Source organism: Natrix helvetica (assembly GCF_964273705.1).
Source record: "Natrix helvetica genome assembly, chromosome: 4".
Lineage (NCBI taxonomy): Eukaryota > Metazoa > Chordata > Lepidosauria > Squamata > Natricidae > Natrix > Natrix helvetica.
In genome coordinates this window covers 23,966,223-23,988,178 of record NC_138550.1, presented here as the reverse complement: position 1 = coordinate 23,988,178, position 21,956 = coordinate 23,966,223, and the positions used below count along the sequence as shown (strand labels likewise).

The 21,956-nt window shown below is 40.7% G+C and overlaps 1 protein-coding gene across 1 annotated transcript in view; it reads left to right on the top strand.

Annotated features, from left to right (window-relative positions):
• The first annotated feature begins 615 nt into the window (after nt 1-615).
• FLT1 (fms related receptor tyrosine kinase 1) overlaps nt 616-21,956 on the top strand; it is a 131,948-nt gene continuing 110,607 nt past the window's right edge. Inside the window, exons 1-3 of the mRNA XM_081953290.1 lie at nt 616-859; nt 15,121-15,217; nt 16,223-16,446. Of these exons, the coding sequence (XP_081809416.1) occupies nt 793-859; nt 15,121-15,217; nt 16,223-16,446 (388 nt within the window). The 5' untranslated portion in view covers nt 616-792. The remainder of the gene's footprint in view (nt 860-15,120; nt 15,218-16,222; nt 16,447-21,956) is intronic.

Genomic DNA, 21,956 nt, shown 5'->3' with positions numbered 1-21,956 from the left:
TGCCCGGGGCCCCATAATGCTTTTTAAGACGGCCCTGAGGCGAGTTACTAAACGCGCTTCAAAATCTGAGCATCTTGGTCGGGGCGCGGCCGTTCCCTTCCTTCGCTGGGCAGAGACAAGTTGGAAAGTTTGCATGAAACGGAAAGGGAAAATGTTGTGCCCGAGACTGAAGATCGTTCATTTATCTACGTATTTCACAAGGGTCTCAGTTGGCCGAGAGCCTTCCTAAAGGCCAAGGCGGGTGTGGGATGGGGGGGTGGGATGGGGTGAGGCAGAAGCTCACCTACTTGGGAGCGAATGGCTTCAATAGCAACCCTGGCACAGCGTCCGTCCCCCCTAATAGATTCGCTCCCCCTCCCCAACGTGATCCGAGACGGGTCCCGAGCGTGCCAGAGAGGAAGAGTCGTGCTCCCGGTTCCCAGATGGAAACGTGCCCGAGAGAGCATTCGCTTTCTTGGCCCCGCCAGGAAGCATCGCTGGGAATGGGGAGGGGGGGAGGGGGAAGAAACAGACCAAGTGACGTGAGGGGGGGGGGCGTGATGGAAAGGAGGATGCGGGGTGGGAAGTTATAAAGGAGCTGAGCCCGGTGAGCTCAGCACCCTTCGGATACCGGCGCGTGGTGTGGCGATCCCCAGCTGCCTGCACTCTTGAGGATCTCGCCGGCTTAGAAGAAGCTTTCTCTGCGGGAGCGGGGCGCTTGGGCTCGATAGGCGAAGCGGATTCGGGCAGAGGCGGGCGTTTTCTCCCCCTCTCTCTCTCCCCGGCTGCGTTCCTTGTGGCTCAGAAGGCGGCATGTTGAGCTGGGGTCTGCCTGGAGCCGTGCTGGGCGGGCTGCTGGGTTTCTGCCTTCTTCTAGCAGGTAAGTGCCAGTTTCCCTCCCACCCACCCCTCGCCCTCCGCTTCCCCTGGACCCGGTCCCGACGCTCTCCGACTCTCGGATCAGGACTAGAATGGTTCCAGGGCGGGACGGGGGAGGAGGAAGAGGCGAAGAGCCCCGTAACCTCTGAGCCTCATGGTTTGGCCACCGTAACCAAAATCTCCCGTGGCGATGCGAGCACAGCTTGGGCGTCCGCGGCGGTGCTGTGTCTTTTGCGCTCGGACTGGGCGAGTCTCGGTCCCAGCCGGACAACCAAACGCTTCCGTGGCAAAGCGAGCACAGCTTTGGCTTGTGCACGGGTGGTTTCCAGAGTGTGGCGGGACGGCGCGAGAGAATCTAACCCTGAAGGGTCTCGCCTGCCCTTCTGGCTTTTCCGCGAAGGCACCTGCGGGCGTAGAAGGGCCGGGAGACAGAGCGCGTTGAGAGGCTTCCCTTTTAAGAGGAACAGCTGCCCACAGCTGGAACTGCTGGCTCCGAAGCATAAGCGCGGATGCAGATGGGCTGGTCCTCGCTGGCTATTTCGCTGAGCCGACCCTTGCTTTTTTCTCTAGAATGTATCTTGTCTTTTTATGTAGACTGAGAGCATATGCACCAAAGACAAATTCCTTGTGTGTCCAATCACACTTGGCCAATAAAGAATTCTATTCTATTCTATTCTTCTATTCTATTCTCATTCTATCTTCTCTTCTATTTTCCCAGCTTAAAATGGGCAAAGGAAAGCACCCGGGACGGGGTTGCGCTCTGAACGGGCCCGTGCTTCTGAACGATCTAGAGTCTAGACCATCCGTGCGAAAGGATGGTCCAGTTTTAGGAACGGGGACTTGGGATGCCGGGATTTCCAAACGCAAAAACTTGGGACGTGTATTTTATCATTATTTCAGGATGGCTTTGGCACTTTCATTCAGACGGGTGAAAGACAGCGCGTCTGTCTATATGCGGATTGTCCAAAGCAGAGCAGAACTGGCTGGGGGGGGGGGGATTTGAGGACAGGTTCCAACGAAAAGCCCTCCTGGTTTTCGTTATCTACCGCGACAGATGATGAACGACCGACGGCTCGGCTTGACGGCAATAGAAAAATCCGCTAACTTTGTACGCCTGGTTTCACAGAGGGTCAATCTAATTCTAACGTTTTGTATGGAGCAAAATGTGGTTCTCGTGGTTTAGTGTGATGCAAAAAAAAAAACCCTAGACATCGTGGCTTATTCAACAAACTAAGAGGGGGTAAAAATGGGCGGCTAACGCTAATCCTTGGGACCCCCTCCTCCGTCAATCTGGCTCTGGGCTGGGAACCCAAGCAGCTCTGGAAAAAAAAAGGCAGGAAAAAGTATTGGGGAGAATCGGAGGCTTGATTTTCTTTTGGAAAGAAGGAGGATGCTGTGAGTTGTTATCGGCTTCTTCTCCCGATCTGGCCGCGCAAGACGCAGTCAGCCGCCCACCGGGAAAGGGACTTGCTACATGGTCCAGACGGACGGGATTTACGTGGCAACCCACTGCCGTTTGTTTTTTCTTGGTGAGCTTCAAAATCCCTTGCAAGGGAGGGACAGTGCGTGGGTACTCCGGGGGAAAAGCGCTCAGCTCACCAGCGCGCTGAACCGTGGAAGGAGAAGAACCGACCAGCGCTGGAAAGAGACCGGAGTTCACTACAGTTATCCTGCCGAGGAGAGAGGGAGCCAGGAGGCACCTGCTGGGACGACGCGCGAGGGGTTAGAAGGGGGAGAGAGAGAGACCATCGACCGTGACTGCAGTTGGTTTGGCTGCGCTCGTCGTATTGGAGAAATGTATTCCCTTGAAAGCCTTGGGGGGGGGGGGCATCATCAGTGGGGCTGGCTTGTTGTTAGTTGCGTAGTCGTGTCTGACCCATCGTGACCACATGGACAACGTTCCTCCAGGTCTTCCTGTCCTCTATCATCCTCTGGAGTCCATTTAATCTCACGCCTACTGCTCGCCTACTGCTTCAGTGACTCCATCCAGCCACCTCATTCTCTGTCGTCCTCTTCTTCTTTTGCCCACAATCTTTCCCAGCATGAAGCTCTTCTCCAGTGAGCCCTTCCTTCTCATTAAGGTGGCCAAAGTATTTGAGTTTCGTCTTCAGGATCTGGCCTTCTGAAGAGCAGTCAGGGTGGCTTAGAACCATGCAAGAGAAGAAGTAGCTGGAGAAGTGAGCAATGTGGAGGAAAGATGATCCCCAGAGTGCCAAAATAAATACTGCGAGATTTCGGAGCAATAGTACTTAGACTTATATACAGCTTCACAGTGCTTTACAGCTGTCTCTAAGCGGTTACAATGAGAGGAAGTACATCTTTATGCTGTCTTATTAAAGCTTATTGAAGGCCAGATGATGAGATGCTTTGGAAAGGGAAGAAAGTGGCTCAGGACTAAAGCAGGAGGGGCTTTCAGGCCTTGGGCAACATGCCTTAATCAGTGGCTGCTGGAAAACAAAACAAAAAGAGACCTCTGTGACTCTCTTCTCTGTTCTAAGGTGCTCCCCGAATGAGTTTGGTTAGCATGGCTGGACACACACTGCCGATCTGTAACCATTGTAAAAGTGCACAAGTTGCCAAGTGCCTGTAACTTAATCATGTGATTTTGGGGACACTGTGATGGCTGCATTTTCAAGGACTGGTCTAAGTGTTGTAACTTTCAATGGTCAGTGAACCAATGGTCAATAAGCAAAGACTGCAAGTGTATTTTATTCAAACAGTGAGCAATAGTAAATATATGATACAAAAATACATAATTTCAACTTTTAGAGAACTGTATTTGCTAAGTAATCCATTAAATTCTGCAACATGATGCAGACCAAAAGATCTTTAGTGCTGTTAGTTTGCATGTTGTTTCTTTAATTGATGTACAACTTCAGTTATGATGTAAAATCTGACATAAGTGAGCACATACAGTTGGTATTTGGAATGGGGAATTGATTTTTAAAATGTAATTTTCCTCCCACCCACCGCCACCAACGATGTCTGTTTGTAGCACACAACTTGTATAGTTCCTTGTGACAGCCCCGTGTTCAGAAAACTCTTAATTATTTTTTGTCATCACTTCCCTTTCTTGTATGAGCCACGGTGGCACAGTGGTTAAAGTGCAGTACTGCAGGCTACTTCTGCTGACTGCCTCCTGACTGCAATTTGGCAGTTCAAATCTCACCAGGCTCAAAGTTGACTCAGCCTTCCATCCTTCTGAGGTGGGTAAAATGAGGACCCGAATTGTTAGGGCAATGTGCTGACTCTGTAAACTGCTTAGAGAGGGCTGTAGAGCACTGTAAAGCGGTATATAAGTCTACGTGCTATTGCTATTCAGACTGCATAGAGATGTATGAGCAGACTTCAAAGGGTTGCTTAACATTTGAGAACAATTAAAGGAATCAAATTATTATTAAGCATAGATGCTGTATGAACCTGTGTGTATTTTCCAGTGATACAGCCTATATCTGAAACCAATTCAGGTAGATAACTTGGGCTAAAATAGTTAGATCTAAATGAATTTTAGATTTCCTTTTTTGTCCATTAAAATACCACACAGTATCATTGAATCCTTGCAGGAAAGGACTTATTTAACTATATATAACTTTTTTTCCACTGCAAGACTCAATTGTCTGAGCATTTTTTAAAGCAGTAACCTTTTAAATTTATTCCTGTACACCGCCCCGAGTCCCCCCGGGAAGAGGGGGCGGTCTAGAAATTTAATAAATTATTATTATTATATTATTAATCTTAGCTAGTGCAACTGTGTGGTTCTGAAACAAAAGAGACTGGCTAGAAAGGAACAATAAGGATTTGCTTCTTAACAGATGGGAAAAATTGAATTGAATGAATTTCTCCACTGATACAAGAATGAACTGCTCAGAATCTCCTTGATGTATCTGAATTTTTTTTTTTTGGATATTTGATTTATGTTGACGATATTTTCGAGAGGATCAACCAGAGAGATTCTAGTGGAATGTTAAAAAGAATGCCCTAATGATCGAAGCTATTTGACAGTAGAACCAATTACTAAGCTTGCCTTTGCTAGAAATCTCCCCACAGAAACTGGATTGACAGCTTTCAAGATTGCTTTAATCTAGATTCTTGTTCTTGAAAAGGAGATTGGACTAAATGCTGTCAAGAGCGCCTGCCAACTCTCCACTTCTAAAATAGTGTCTCTGTTGCAGATACTTTCAGTTGAACACAGTGAAGATTAGGAGAATGAATAGACGCAGGGAAAGGATAGCATTCATTTCTGTTACATTAAATTATAGCACAATTCTATACAGCTCAAAGGTAATTTCCACTGAATACAAAAGCCCTTCCTTCCATATAAGTTAGACCCATTGCATTCTTGAGCTTGGTTTTAACTCAACGCAAGGAATATAGAGTTGTGCTAAAGGCAGCACTGAGCAGGACAGTTGAATGGACAAGGGAGATGTTTATGTCATCTTCTATGCTGAGAAAGAGTTCCAGGCATAATGGACTTTGAGAAAGTCATTCAAGGCAAAATGAAGTGCAGAAGTAGAGATGGAGAAATAAAGGTGATAGCCAAAGATGTTTTCCGATACAAGAGCAACATCCTTTGGCAATGTTTGAAGATAACCTATGTAAACATGGTGCGTAGCATCAACTGATAATTTACTGTATATGGTACAGTAATAATTTGAAACTTATTTATTTATTTAGAGAATGCCCATCTCACTTGGGGGATTAGGGTGTTGTTTCTGCTTTTCTTATCTTCAGACACTGCGGATAATATCTGTTAAATGGGCACTGCGGTAATAATTTAAGAGGCTCAGGCTTGAGAACTTTTCTGGGGTTTCTTCAAGCTTGTTGTCTACCTTTCCTTCCATGTCCCAGAATGGGGGAGAGAATTATTTTATGTCTCTTAGATCTTAGATAAGTGGAGATGGAGTGATTGCAAGTAACAAATATAAGGAAACTGGCAAATAAGCAACAAAAGTCCCCTGAAACATCTTTAATTACTTTCTGGACACAACAACAACAACAACAACAAAGGTAGACCTGAAATGCATCTGTAAAAAATAGGTTAAAAAGGGAATAGTGCAAGAAATGCACCCAACTCCTTCCTAAATAGAATAGTAGAGTTCCTTCTCTTCTTCACCTTGTTGGAAGTCTTGAGAGAAGCTGAGGTCAACACCTGGGAGGTTGGAAAGCTAATGGGTATGAAAATGAACTCAGAAAACATAGTGAGAGAGAAATGGTGTGTTGAAGGTTTCTGGAGAACACAAGGGAGGTGCATTCCAATCATGATAAAACATCCAAAATACCTTTTAGGCACACACCCCACTTATCAACTGACATCACATTTAAGGCAAAGCTTATACACATTGAGCCTATCCTCTTTTTATTACTGTATCGATTTAACTAACAAAAATTAGTTGTACAGCTCTGAGTTCTCCAAACTTGGAGAACTCCAACAAAATAGTACATTAATCCAAAGTCAAATATATTCCGTACTAAGTCAATTTAAGGTTGCCTCCCTAAGGTGGTCTCAAATGGAGGAGATGAAGGCAACTTTACAGAGCCAAGGAGGAAATGGCTATTATCAGGTCTTGATTGTTCCATGAGAGTATACAAGGGTGAAAAACGCATGAACATACCCAAGATAATAAAAACCAATTCATACTTGGGAAAAAAATGCTTTCCATATATCTTCTGTATCAAGTTTTCTTCATACTTTTATGAGCATTCCTTGAATTGATGAACAGAGACTGAGAGAGTAGAGGAAGCAAGTAAGATGGAAGCATTTGTCCCTGGGGTGTAATGTAAGGTTTGTTGGTCCTTAAAATACAAAAAGGAAAGGAAATGGGAGTGATATAAGACAATGGAACTTTTGTCATTATGGCTAAAATGCCTGGCAGAGAGGGTAGAGACCATGAGGAGTGTATGAGTGAGAAGATTTTTTTTTTACCCTCCTTTCCCTTGAAATAATCCTTATATTTTGTTTCTAAAGCTTTATGGGACAAAGCTCACTGACGTGGAAATGCATTTATAGTAACTCTTGTTTGGCCCTCATACCTGTTGCAATTAGAAATGAAAGAAACTCTGCAATTGAACAGGTATGAAGACAGGTTTGGAATTTTAGGTCACATCTTCACTTGCTCCTCTTAACCATGAAAGACAATCACAGGTTTTCTGTGTTGCATTGGTCTTGTTGATGAGCAACACAGCATTAAGTTGTTGCTAGTTTGAAGCAGTGGTTTTTCTCCCAAGGAGAGTCCCAGAACTATCAAGTCTATTAGGTTGGAAGGGAGTCAGATCATTAATTGGATACTGATGCCATTGAGGCAGGATAGGGATGATGAATTTCATGCTGGTTTTGTTTTCTTCTACCAATGGGTGGATCACAACTTAAGGAAAGGTCTACACTAGGGGTGTCAAACTCGATTTCATTGAGGGCCGCATCAGCATTGTGTTTGACTCTGGGGGGCATGGAGCATGGCTGGGGTGAGTGTGGCCAACTTGACATCACTCGTGTTGGGATGCCTGTGGTGGCCCAAGCGCTATGCCAGTGAAAACAGGTTTCTGAGCTCTGTTTTCTGCTGCGATGGCTTTCTGCAACCCTCTGCTAGTGAAAACAGAGCTGGTCCTACCCCGGGCCTTGAGTTTGACACCCCTGGATTACACAGAAAAGTTACCATTAAGCAACACATGCTTGATTTTCTCTTGAGGAAGCAAAGCAAAATGAATAACAGTGGTATGGGTATGATGGAATTGCAATCTTAATAGGTTTGGGAATGTTTTCTCTTGTGTTTCCCATTGATTTCAATGACTTAAACAGGGTGTGGTTTTGTGTCCCTTTGTAATCTTTGCACTCATCTCTCCCTATGCTAACATTCAGATTCCTCCCAGCTTTTCCTTTTCCAAAAAAAGGTTTGTTGAACATTTGTTATGAAGGGAAGTCCATCCCTTTTCATGGTTACAGCTTCTACTTTGAATTGTTCTTGTTATGAAGTGTTCCTTTGAAATCTGCCTATATATAGTTTAAATTAATTAGTTTGTATTGGCACTCTGGAACAAGAGAGAAAAATAATTAACTATTTCAAGATCTTTTTCAACAAATAGTCTTACTAAGGCAAGCATCCTTCCTTCCATTCCTGATGTTTTTCTTTCTGTCATATTATGCCACTTGGTTTTGCAGCATGTGCAAACTGGATAAGCATCCTTTCTCTCCATCAAAGTCATTAATTACAGTTTGGGATACTGTAGTAGTGGAAGATCAAAAGCCCCAGCACAAATACTGGGGTGGTGAGTGGGAGTGATAGCATGTGCATTATGGTTATCATGAGTAAATGATATACCATAATTTTCGGAGTATAAGACGCACCATTTTCCCTCAAAAAAGAGGGTGAAAATCTGGGTACGTCTTCTACAGTGAATGCAGCATTTTTGGCCTACCGAAACCCCACCCCCTTTGCAAAGGGACGTGCAGATGGTTTGGGAGCCTTGCAAAGTGCTCCTGAGGGCTGGAGAGGGCTGTTTATGCCCCCCAGCTCCCAGGAGCACTCTACAAGCCTCCCAAAGCCTCTGCATGCGCCCCCTTGTTTTGCAAAAAATAGGCTGTTTTTGTTCGTTTTTGGCCTCCTCCCAGCCCCCAGGAGCACTCTAAGAGCAAAGCTCTGCATGCCCTTTTTATTTGCAAAAAAACAGCCCAGTTTTGTGAAAAAAATGGGCTGGTTTTTGCTCATTTTTGCCCCCTCCCGCCAGCCTCCAGGAGCACTCTACAAGCCTCCCAAAGCTCTGCATGCCTGTTTTTTTTTTTTTTTTTTTGCAAAAAACGAGGCATGCAGAGGGTTTGGAAGGCCTGCAGAGTACAAAATCATGGTGCATTTTATACTACGGTGCACATTACAGTCCGAATAATATGGTAATTATGTGATGGCGCAGTATTTAGAATGCAGTACTGCAGACTACTTCTGCTGACTGCTGAGACTTTGGCAGTTCAATTCTCAACAGCTCAAGGTTGACTCAGCCTTCCATCCTTCCAAGGTGGTAAAATGAGGACCCAGATTGTTGGGGGCAGGCAATATGCTGACTCTGGAAACTGCTTAGAGAAGGCTGTAAAGCCTTGTAAAGCGGTATATAAGTCTAAGGTTTAGTCTAGTCTAGTCTAGTCTAATATAAGTTTAATTGGTCAATATTCAGTACAAAACCCACTTGTGCGAAGTAGTACAAGCATGTAACTAATATGAAAGCACTTACCCGTATTTTTCAGAGTATAAGATGCACCGGAGTATAAGATGCACCAAGGTTCTGAAGAGGCAAATTTTAAAAAGAAAGGTTTTTCCACTTTGCAAACCTCCCAAACGGCCCTGTTTTTTGCAAAAATGGGCCCGATTTTTTTCAAAAAAAAAAGGGCACGAATAGCCCTTAGGAAGATTGCAGAGTGCTCCTGGGGGGGGGGGTGGCCAAAACCGAGCAAAAAATGGCCCGTTTTTTGTGAAAACGGGCCAGTTTTTTCACAAAAAAGGGCATGCATAGCCTTATGGAGGCTTATAGAGTGCTCTTGGAGGCTAAGGAGGCAAACCTTCTGCCCTCCCCAGCCCCCAGGAAATCTCTAAAACCCTCCATAAAGCTATGCACGGCCGTTTTGGTGAAGGGGCGGGGCTTCGGGAGGCAAAAATGTTGTATTTAGTGTATAAGATGCACCCAGATTTTCAGCTTCTTTTTGGGAGGGAAAAAGGTGTGTCTTATACTGTGAAAAATACGGTAAATTGGACTAGAAGAAACTTTAAGATATTCCATTTCTTTGAAGAGCTCACCTATTGTATGTGCTAATTCATAGGAAATATTTAGGGGAAAAAAAGCTTTATTTAAGTTTATGGACAGGAGCTTATAAAAAGATATGTATATTTACCATAATAATCTAATCAGATATTTATCATATGTCAAGGAAAACTGATACGTAAGCTGGGGAGCATACATTAATGGGAAATCATATCAGTAAACCATAACATGATTTGTTTGGTTTATTGAGAATGATGAATGAATCAGCAACAATGTTTTGCTCCACATATAGGTGCATAGTACAAACATGAAGACAGTCATTGTCATTGTGCAATTGCTTCGTTTCTTGTCCTAGCTTAAGGATATGCAAACCTTTTAGGCAGGTAGCTAAGTCTGCGGTGAAGATCTTCAAGATAGAATTCTCTTTGATTAAAAGTCAAGTGACGCATTCCTTCAAAAGTGATCATAAAATTTTGCCTGTTTTGTGCTGACTGCCTTAAACTTCATGCATTTATTTATAATTAGACATACAATATGGGGACTCGGTGGCTCAGTGGTTAAGATGCTGAGCTTGTCGATCAGAAAGGTCAGCAGTTTGGTGGCTTGAATCCCTAGCACCGCGTAACAGAGTGAGCTCCTGTTATTTGTTCTAGCTTCTGCCAACCTAGCAGTTCAAAAGCATGTAAAAATGCAAATAGAAAAATAGGAACCACCTTTGGTGGGAAGGTAACAGCGTTCTGTGAGCCTTCGGCATTTAGTCATGCCAGCCACATGACCATGAAGAGGTCTTCGGACAGCGCTGGCTCTTCGGCTTTGAAACGGAGATGAGCACCGCCCCCTAAAGTCAGGAACAACTAGCACATATGTGCGAGGGAAACCTTTACCTTTACCTAGACATACAATATCTTTTTGCATAAATCCGGACAACCACTAGATGTAAAGATAGATCCTTCTGGCTGGCTGCCCTCTAGTCATTGTCTAGATTTTTGCACTCCGGATATTAAAATATGTAGTTCCCCGAGAAGTAGCTTTCTTGCATAGAAACTGTCAAGGTAAATACAATCTGGCCTGCACAAGTTTACTGGGCATATTTGAAAGTTCAAGAATATGTTATGGGTTAGGAAGAGATTCAGATTGACCCCTTCCTGATTCCCTGGGATGTTAAAGGGTGGGGAAGGAATATGGTTAGGCTTGCAAGATTGCCTTACAGTAGTCTACTCATTAAGGTTTGGTTCTTGCCATTTGTATAGTCTGTTACCTAATCTGATCATCTTCAAAGGGCCAATATCAGTCTTGTTAGTCTGACGATGCGTTCTCCTCCCTCCTATTAATACTCTAGGGACCGTCCAGGCTTCCTAATGGTTTCCCTGTTTCCCAGGCTCAATACATATTTTTCCACATGTTGTTGTAATCATCTCTGTTGTAATCATTACTTGCTTTAAAGTCAGCTCTGTAGCTTCCTGCAGCATCTCACTTTTCATTTAGGAGCTCAATGGCATGTATAGGGGTTGCTTAATGTAAGACTGCAGAACCTCAGAAGAAAATGGCTTTAAATATGTCTATTTTTGAGTCCTTATTTTGTTGATATGCAAAGGCTGACCATTTGGTAAAATGTTGTACATGGTACCATGTTATGGATTATTTCCTGGGTTGCTTAATAAAGTCTACTGCTGGAATTTTAGCAAGGCATCACAGATGGTCACGTTAAAATCCTATCCATTAAAGGGCAGCTGGAAGTACTTATAGCCTTTTTTGGGGGAAATCAGGTTGGCTTTTCTAGTAGGGATAACCTCCCCCCTCTATGTTTTATTTATTTTATTTATATAACATTCAAATTCCATCAAACAATGTGTGATCTAGGTACAGTTACTTTTGAACAATCACAATCCACTTATTTATTATTGTATTCATCATAATATTAAAAATATAATAATATTATAATAACAATAATACTTAATATCTTCATTTACACCTCTTCACATTAATATTTCCTCTTTTTATATCTACTCCTTTCTGGCTCCTCTTTGTATTGTCTAGCCATTGATAAAATACATCCCATATCAAAAAATATTCAGTTTCTTCTTTATCCTTAATAGTGAGTGTTTGTCTATCCATTTCTGCACATTCCTTATGTTTTCTTAATTACTTTCTCATCTGACGGAATCTCATCATTTTTCCATTGCTGTGCAGATACAATTCTGGTTGCGGTTAGTATATGTAAAACCAGATATATAGTCTTTTTATCATATTTTTCTGGTATAATGCCCAACAAGAATAGTAGGGATAATCTTGACAACTTTTAACATAACATAAACATATCAAAAGTCAATTTGCCATCGAAGTAGAGGCTTTCATTATATTACAGGCAACCAGGATGCCAGAAAGTAATTATAATGTCTGCCCTACCCCCACACAGAAAAGTTTCCAGTGCCTGGAAAACGTTTCATTCATTTATTCCTTTATTTATTAAATGTATACACTGCCTATCTCACTAAAGGCGACTCTATGTGAATTACAATCAATCAATAAAAATCACAATGTAAAACATTAAAACAATAAATATTAACATTACATTAAAATTGACAAGTTGGGGAGGAAGGGAGCAAAATGCACCCTAGGTGAAGATGAGGTTTTATCTCGATCCATTAATCACCTTCACAATGACTTATTCTTATGGGGCATCCAGGCTTATTACAAGAAAAGAGCTTTTTAATGAAAATTTTGCTTTTGATGCAGGGAAATTTGAATGCAAATGACTTTTATCTCTCAACCTTAGCAACTCTAAGATAAGTAGATGACAACTTCCAGAATTCCTCAGCTAGCATAGTTTGAGATAAACAAAAGAATTAACATTTATTATACCGTAATGTTACTTTCACACTGATATCACATTCAGTTTTGAATATTAAATTACAGTTTAATTATGCACTGAGTAAGAAAGTACTTTCTTTTGTTCTGATTTCCTTTCTAGTCAATTTGGTTATAGTGCTAGGAGAAAGAGGGGGGAGGGAATTCTCTGTTTTCCCCATGGTTGACCACAAGATCCTCTGTGCGGTGGGTGGACCAGAAATATTTCAGAAAAATGCTAATGATTGCAAGCAGCATCATGACTAAGTTCCCAGAATTAATCATTGGAAAATTTGCTAAGAATTTGGATGTAATTATAGCAAAAAAGGATTTGGATGTGAATATAGTAAAAACGCAGTGGCTCAGTGGCTAAGACACTGAGATTGTCAATTGAAAAGTCGGTAGTTCGGTGGTTCGAATCCCTACTGCCACATAACAGAGTGAGCTCCTGTTACTTGTCTCAGCTTCTGCCAACCTAGCAGTTTGAAGCATGTAAAAATGCAAGTAGAAAAATAGGGACCAGCTTGGTGGGAAGGTAACAGCGTTCCGTGTGCCTTCGGTGCTTAATTATGCCAACCACATGATCACAGAGAATGTCTTCAGATAGCGCTGGTTCTTTGGCTGTGAAACGGAGATGAGCACTGCCCCCTAGAGTCAGGAACAACTAGCACATATGCGCGAGGGGAACCTTTACTTTTATAGTAAAAACCACTGGGACCATCAAGTTTAGAAGGTTTTGGAAAATGCCAAAGATTCAATGTAATTTTGGATCCAATGTAATTTTAAGATCCAATGTAATTTAAAGATTCAAACATATAGGCTCTGGCTCATATTATGGATAATGTAACATTTATTGAAAAGAAGAGTGTCTGGTTCATTGATGTTGCTATTCTGGGGTTCTAGGACTGAGGAAAAACAATTTGAAAAAGTTCCAAATATTGTGACTTGGAGATTGAAGTTGTATGCTTATAGAAAAAGAAATCCGTTGTTGTATCAATTGTAACCGGAACCTTTGTTCTGCGCTGTGGTGGCACAGTGGTTAGAATGCAGTATTGCAGGCTACTTCTGATGCCTGCTGGCTGCCAACAATTTTGCAGTTAAAGTCTCACCGGTTCAAGGTGGATTCAGCCATCCATCCTTCCGAGGTCGGTAAAATGAGGACCCAGATTGTTGGAGGCAATATGCTGTAAACTGCTTACAGAGTGCTGTAAAGCACTATGTAAATTTAAGTGCTATTGCTATTGTTGCAATACCTAAAGGACTTCCTTGATAGCTAGAAATATTGACTTTATCAGCTCTGAACATCCCAATTTCCCAAAAAACACCTCCACTCTGATTAGAACTGCCTATATTCTTAGATCAGGGGTGTCCAAACTTGGGAACTTTAAGATTTGTGGACTTCAACTCCCAGAATTCCCCAGCCAGCATGGCTGGCTGGGGAATTCTGGGAGTTGAAGTCCACAAGTCTTAAAGTTCCCAAGTTTGGTCACCCCTGTCTTAGATGCTACTTTACGAATTCTTAGGTGTTTGGTAAGGACTTGGACGTGGTGACTCAGTGGCTAAGAGCTTATCAATCAGAAAGGTTGGCAGTTTGGTGGTTTGAATCCTTAACCCCGTGTAATGAAGTGAGCTCCCATTACTTGTCCCAGGTTATGCCAACCTGGCAGTTTGAAAGCATGTAAAAATGCAAGTAGAAAAATAGGACCACTTTTGGTGGGAAGCTAACAGCGTTCCGCACGCCTTCGGCATTTAGTCATGCCTGCCACATGACCACGGAGATGTCTCCGGACAGCGCTGGTTCTTCGGCTTTGTAACGGAGATGAGCGCTGCCCCCTAGAGTCGGGAACGACTAACATGACTACGGGAACCTTTACCTTTACCTTAAGGACTTGAATTATTAAGTTTCCACCAGTCTTAGACTGTGAAGTTAACCAAATTAGATTACGCACACATAATAATAAATTTACTTGGACTAGCTTATATCCTACAACAATATATTTAACACCATCAATGAAGAATATCTGCATATTCCAGGCCTTTGGGAAGGACTCAATAAGTGGATAAAAATGCTAAACCCTGTCTAAACATCTGGCTGACTTTGTAGCCAACCATAATAATAATTGCTGTGGAAAATCTTCTTTTATAGCCTGCATCAACAGAAACAGAACTAATTATGGTTTTATATTAGATGTTGGCAATGTTCCATTGCCAATATTCCATTATTTGATCAGTCCAAATAATGACTGAATTCACACATCAGGTTAACAACATAGTTTAATGTGACATTATTGTCATGTGTGAACTCATTCACTGATAATTAAGAGCAGAGTTGATGGTCAAACAAGATATGTAAACCTTACTATTGAATTTGCTTCAGTAAAACCTCTTTAAAGAAACCAATATGTGCAAACCTACCTTAAAGCAAATCTTGGTTGTAATTTAGAAGAACTACCACTAGCTCATCTCTATGATGATTTTATAATTTCTGTTTTTCTCTTATATTTGAAAGAAAATATCATCAAGTACAGTTGAAAAAACTTTCCTCATCCAGAGGATCATTCTAATCCCTTAAAGTTTTTGACTTGGAAAATCTAATCCAATTTTAGTTGAAAGCATGCATTTGTGAAACAATAGAAAGATAATTAGATTTTAATAATATGTTTGTTTTGTTTGCAGGATCTAGTTCGGGATTCAAATGGAAGGGCCCCAAATTAAACATAACAGGAACGCACCATGTCATACAAGAAGGAGATACTTTAAACCTCTTGTGCAGGTAAGTAGCTTGGCTGAGCAGACCTTTGCATTTGTCCGTTGGCTACTATAATCTTAAATTTGGATGCAGGGTAGCTTTAGGCTAAGGCTAAGTAGACATTGGTTGAGGCACCAAGGTTTAAGGAGTGCTTAAGGACACTGCCCCTGCTTCAGAGGTGGTATCACCCCGGTTCACCCCGGTTCGGGTGAACCTGTAGTGGCGGCGGGAGGCTCCGCCCACCCACCCAGACATCATCATAGACGCTCTGCGCATGCGCAGAAGGTTCTGCACATGTACAGAAGCATCATGTGCGAGCGAAGTGCACAGGCACACAGGCTCCCTGTTCCAAACCAGTAGCAAAGATAAGAGGAGACAATTACTGCCCTGCTTCCAAATAATTCCAAAAACTCAAAGGGGGGCCTTGAAGGGGAATTAAAAAAAAAATCTTTTACAAAACCAATTTTTTAAAAAGAAAAACAATATTGGATATATACTTCACGCTCAATACTTTGTGCGTATAGCAAAACTGCCTTGCAGCCTTGTTTGACATAACCTTTATGGGTGGGTGACCCTCTCGCGCCCTGTTTTGGGCCTAGTAGGCCTCTCTATGGCCTCCTGGGAGCAAAAATGGGCTCTGGGGGAGGAACGTTACACACCCCATGCCCTGTTTTGGGCCTAGTAGGCCTCCCTAAAGCCTCCTGGGAGCAAATTGGGCTGTGGAGGGGGAGGACGTGCCGCACACATACCGTGTCCCATTTTGGGCCTAGTAGGCCTCCCTGCAGTACAATTGTGACATTATTGATCTATGTGTCCATGTGTAGGTGAGGGGGCCCATATTAGTCTTGTTCCAGCCCTTAATCATCCTCTCAGTGGCCGTGACGGAAGGGCTCTTTGCATTGTGTTATTTTTGATTTTGCAGAATGTAACAGGGAAGGAACCCCCCCCCCCCAAAATAGCTAAATGTAATCAAAATGAAAGCTAGAAAGTTCATTCTAATGTCACCTTTTTCTTAACTTGGATTTGCAGTGGAGATGTGCCCCATTCTTGGTTTCTGCCAAAAACTCTAAGTAGGAATGACAACCGGTTGAATACAATGACTTTTGCTTGTGGGAAGCACAACAAGCACTTCTGCAGCAGCCTGACTTTGAACAGAGCTCAAGCAACTGACACAGGATATTACAGCTGCAAATATCCATCCTCAAGTGGAGTAAAAAAGAAAACCGTATCTAAAATATATGTATTTATTAATGGTAAGATCTGATTTTTTTAAATAATGAATTTTACAGATTGCTGCATTTTCACAATAGCTAAGGGGAAAAGACATACATACATTATCAAGTTTCAGCAGAATATTTTTCTTCTTCTTCAAATAAAATTTTCAATAGGTTTAACTAACTTCTTTTTCAAAAACCTATTAAACTGCTTCCAAAATTCAGAGAAGTCCCCCCCCCTCCCCAATAATCACTAATTTTTTCACTGCAATATTGGTGGCTCGCTTAGTTTAATCCTTATTCTCAGGCAGTTTTAGTGCAAACAAAGTATCACACCCATGTGTGAGACCTACAGGCATCAAGTGCATTTATTCGAGTTTGTGGCTTTGTGGAGAGGATTTTCTTTTAAAACAAAGAATGGGGAATTGTTTTGATACCATTGTCCAAGTTCAGTTTGGAAATGTGGGGTATTTGATCTTCCCCTTACAAAGTCTATTTAGCTGTCAAGTGTACATTTACAAATTACTTTGGAATCATGGAAATAAAAATTGTTAGGAAATCCAGTTGACGCTCTTCTGCACCATATCAGTTTTGGCCCTAAGTGTGCAAGGACAGAGTGAGTCAACATCTTCAGCTAGTTTCTCTGATGTTAGAGCAAATGGCTTTAATAAGGATTGGGAGGTGGTCACATACCTCTTTCAGGAGACATACTATTGTGGTATGCATCAAAATGCAATATTAAAATTATTCATTAGCCTTATCTGAAAGGAAGCAGACCAGAAATGTTTTAGAGTATGATTAAAGTATTATTTAAGCCATGTCCACAGTATGAAATACTGGTAATGTCCTTGCTAGGATAATGCTGTACATGTATTTCAACCAAAAGGTGTGAAATACTGAATCATTGCCAACAGAAAAAACACCGGAATGTCATGAAGCAATATTACGGATGTTTAGGAAATTAATGTTTTATTATTTAGTTTGTTGATACTTGACTCATATCCATTAATCAACTCTACTCTAGAAAAGAATCTTGATTATCTTGACCATGTGGCTTTTCCATTGTCATCAATGCAAAGTAAAAGATACAGTCTTTACAAGATGCACAAAATTGTTACAAATACTTTCCTTCAATTGGTCTTAAAGAATTCCCATTGAGTATATATACATATATAAATATATTGATTAGTATAAAATAAGCTTTTTTGAATGTCCATACTAGTGGTACATTATACAGTGATTACCCAATATTATTTACAATATTATTTGGATATTATTAATGAATTTGTATTCCCCAAAAGTATAAAACTTGGCATCATTTATATTTGCAACATCTCCTGGTATAAAGTCCTCTTGTGTGCAATATATATTTTGCTAATTTGAATAATTATTAACATTATATACAGTTGTATCTTTTATAAGATAGGAAGATCTATTTGTTTTTTGAGAAATTGGGCTGAAAAAAGGAATCTTTGATACTAGCATTCACACTTACTAATCTGAGTGCTTAAATCCTATCCTTACAAATCCACAATTTTCTATACATTGGAGGTGTGTGGAATGCTGACAATTGATCCTAGTGAACGTTTTGCCTCTCAGAACCAATCAAACTGGTTCAATTTAGTGATGTTCCTATCTGAAGCACATCTCCCCTCTCAATCAATCTATTGTTGTTGTGTTGAAGTCTGATGGTCTGAGCAAAGCAATACAGAACTCGGTAGATTTGAAGTAAAGGTTCCATTTTACTTGTTAGATTTATATCCTGGCTACTACTGAGGAGCTCAAGACAGTACATAAAGTACTGTCTTTGCCTATTTTTCCCCACAACACCTCCGTGATAGGACAGGAGTAAGTGGTACCAAAATACCTAAGTCAGTGTTTCTTCTCCTCATCAACTAATGAATGAATGGGGAAGTCTAGGAGTTGAAGTCTATCAACTTCAAGTTGATGAGGTTGGGAAACACTGATCCAGAGAGTTTCCATAGATGAAATGCACTAGGATCTGGTTGTCCTCCATGCCTTAACCACTATACCATCTGTCCCTCTTTGCACTGCTTAGTAAAATGCTCTAAAGGAACATGTTACTCTGTTGCAATGAAACAACCTTTAAAGATATGTGCACCTCTAGATTTCAGCTCTATGACTGATTAATGCTATTTTGCAACTTCTTAAAATGTCAGGTTTCTACCAGGGTGTTGAGAATTTGTTTAAATTTTCCCTTGGGCACATTTTGCAATTTATGGTAGAGATGAGGGTGTTTTTCTTTTATACCTCTTTCTGTTACTGTAAACCCTCCTGCTCACTCCACTGGCTAATTGAAAAAGGTCAGTTCCCTCATGAGAGCTTCCACTGAGATTTAATTAAAGTATGGGAAGGCTGAAGACTTCCGGAGGAATGACTGTGCAGTGAAAACAGGACATTCACAGACATGTCTTGATTACCTCATAATTGTTGGAAAATTATTGTAATTTCCAGTTTAGTTTGTGTCTGGCTCACTCCAAGGCAATCTCTACCTCTAGATCAGTATAAGTGCATACATTACAGGGTATAAGGAATTAATTGAGGATGTGAAAGAGATTTTAATAATCATTTTATATTATTATTGCATTATAATGTATACATTTAATATTGCAATATTAAGATATTTGTTGTGACTTTAGTCATTCCCAAATTCTTTATCCCAAGATACCAAACCCACAAATCTTGGTTCTATCAATGTTAATATTTTGCCAAAATCTGTCATCAGTTTTTCACCAAGTATTTTGGAGTCTAGTATCATAAGGCAAAGCACTAGAACATTTTGGAAAATCACAGTGGATGATTTTCAGGTTAGGTTTTTTTAGCCCACACCCAGGCAGTTCCTGTATTCAGAGCACGTATACATGACACTCAGTTGAACTGGCAAAAAAATACAGTTTGATATTTACTTTTTCTACTAAGGTTTACCGGAGTTATAGTTTAAAATATTGAAAGGCAAAATATATAAATCCAACCTTGTCTTACATAGTAGGTGCATCTGAAAACTCATAAAATACCTAACTCAAAAGCAGTTGTTTCAAATTCCCTCAAACTAAATTTCTGATATGGATTATGTGACCGAATTCTTTGTAAGTAAATAACATGCTTTAAAAGGACATGTAAATGAGGAAAAAAATGATTAATTGTAAGAACAATAAAGTACAAAAACAAGCCATTTGACCAAGAGATATTAGAGTGATATAGCCTTGCAACATCTATTAGTCTTGTTAGTTGCGAAGTCATGCCCGACCCATCGCAACCCCATGGACAACGTTCCTCCAGGCCTTCCTGTCCTCTATCATTCCTGGAGTCCATTTAAGCTCATGCCTACTGCTTCAGTGACCCCATCCAGCCACCTCATTCTCTGTTGTCCCCTTCTTCTTTGGCTCTCGATCTTCCCCAGCATTAGGCTCTTCTCCAGTGAGTCCTTCCTTCTCATTAGGTAGCCAAAGTATTTGAGTTTCATCTTCAGGATCTGGGCTTCTAAAAAGCAGTCAGGGTTCATCTCCTCTAGGACTGACCGGTTTGATCACCTTGCAGTCCAAGGGACTCTCAGGAGTCTTCTCCAGCACCATAGTTCAAAGGCCTCAATCCTCTCAGTCTAGAAGCAGCAATTGTATCTGAAATTCTCCATGAATGATCAGTGATGGTTACAGTAAGTCCAGTTCTGAGATAATTTCAGCCCTAAATAACTTATGTTTATGTAACATGGACTTGATTCAGAGAGAGTCCCAGTGAAGTCTATGGGTTTATTTTAGAAAGAATGGTTCAAAATATCTGAAATGGAATGTATACTAAATGATGATTTTTTGCCTTGGTAGAAAGTTTGCTTCAGATGGAAATAGGATGGGTGAAAGTTCTCAAGTTCTAGGATTTACTTTCTTACACTTGAGCTTGTAACATGAACATTTTATATGGTCACTTTTCTGAAAACACAATTTGGATTAAGAGGTTTTTTTATGCCAAATATTCACTTGCTTGATATTGATTGTAGCGTAAGTATGAATATTTTTTTATATTAAGAAAAATATATAAACCTTTTAACGGTAGAAAAAGTTTAAATGCCACTATAGGAAGTCCTTTTTTTTTATCTATGTGATAGAGAAAAGAATACCATTTCCCCCCAAATAATCAACTTCATATTTTATTATCAGTTTCAATATATAACCAAATAAAGTAAATTATGCCAGGCTTTGTTTGCAGTGTCAGCTGTCATATAACTACATATATCAGCCCATAGTAATGGAGATAAAATATGGCAGAGTTGCTGGTCGAGTGAAAAAAATTATGGGAATAGACAAAAAGTGCCATCAATAATACTGGAATTATTATTTCCTGGAAGACTACCTATTTAAAATTAAGATTGTGACTAAACTTGGATTGTTTCCTAAGGTGGTGATTGGTGTAGCTTTTCCAGCATTTTGGCAGGTTGCAGTATTTAGAAACACAGAACAAATGTTTAGAAGTGCAGAAACAGGATCTGGCAGGAGAGGAAGAATGTTCTCCTCGACTTAAACACTTAACACTTCCTGTAGATTGATCAATAGAGATAATGAACCAAATAAAAACAGAGATTTATTTTTAAAAAAAATCAGTTGGCTAGGAAGAACAATCTAATTCAAAAGAGTTACTAGTGAATAAATGCACTCGTGAATATTTTGAACTTATAATTGTGACGGTAGCCAAATTTACGCATCACGGTAAGCTGGAATGTGGTTTGGGGCTCAACGTGTTTTTGTGAAGGGAGCCATTGCAATCTGTAAATTGTAGTTAATGATTTAGTATTGTGTCCAGACCAAATACCAACCCTGGAACTACCTGTAGTTGCACCACCAAATTTCAACAGAGAAGTTGCCAAACATAGATGGGAAATACACAGTAACTTTATTGAAAGTCCTAAAATTGGTTTAACATTTCTTAAAAGAAAAACAAAAACAAGAATGAAAAGTAAAATTGGACAAAAACTTTGACCACTGATAGGCCACCTTTAGCTTCCATCTCCCCGAAGATTTTTTTAAAACATGCTGAGGAAATCTCGAGTGAATTGTGTCCCTGAAGATCCCTGACCTTATCTTATGTTTGATAGATAATTTGGATAACACAGTGACATTCACATAAAATATCTAAAAAGTAGATCTTTGTGTTTATATATATATATATATATGTATGTATGTATGTATGTATGTATGTATGTATGTATGTATGTATGTATGTTGTATTTGTACTGATAAATAAATAAAGGAAGACTAGTATAGATCTATTTCGAGCTAACCAGCATATATATGTGTTCTAAAGAGAAGGAAACCGCACTGTGGAAGGTATACATTTGTTAATATTCTGCTCAAAAAAGGCAAGGCTGTTTTGTAATCTACGACTGTCACCTTTGGTCGCAACCAGACCATGGACTTAATTCTTAGAATGAAAATGTTTTTTGTATCCTGGATCTCTTTCCTGTCATTTCTTCAGAAGATGACAGTGGCCCCCACTAGTACACTATGGGCAGCAACAACTGGTGACATAAAGTCTAGAGA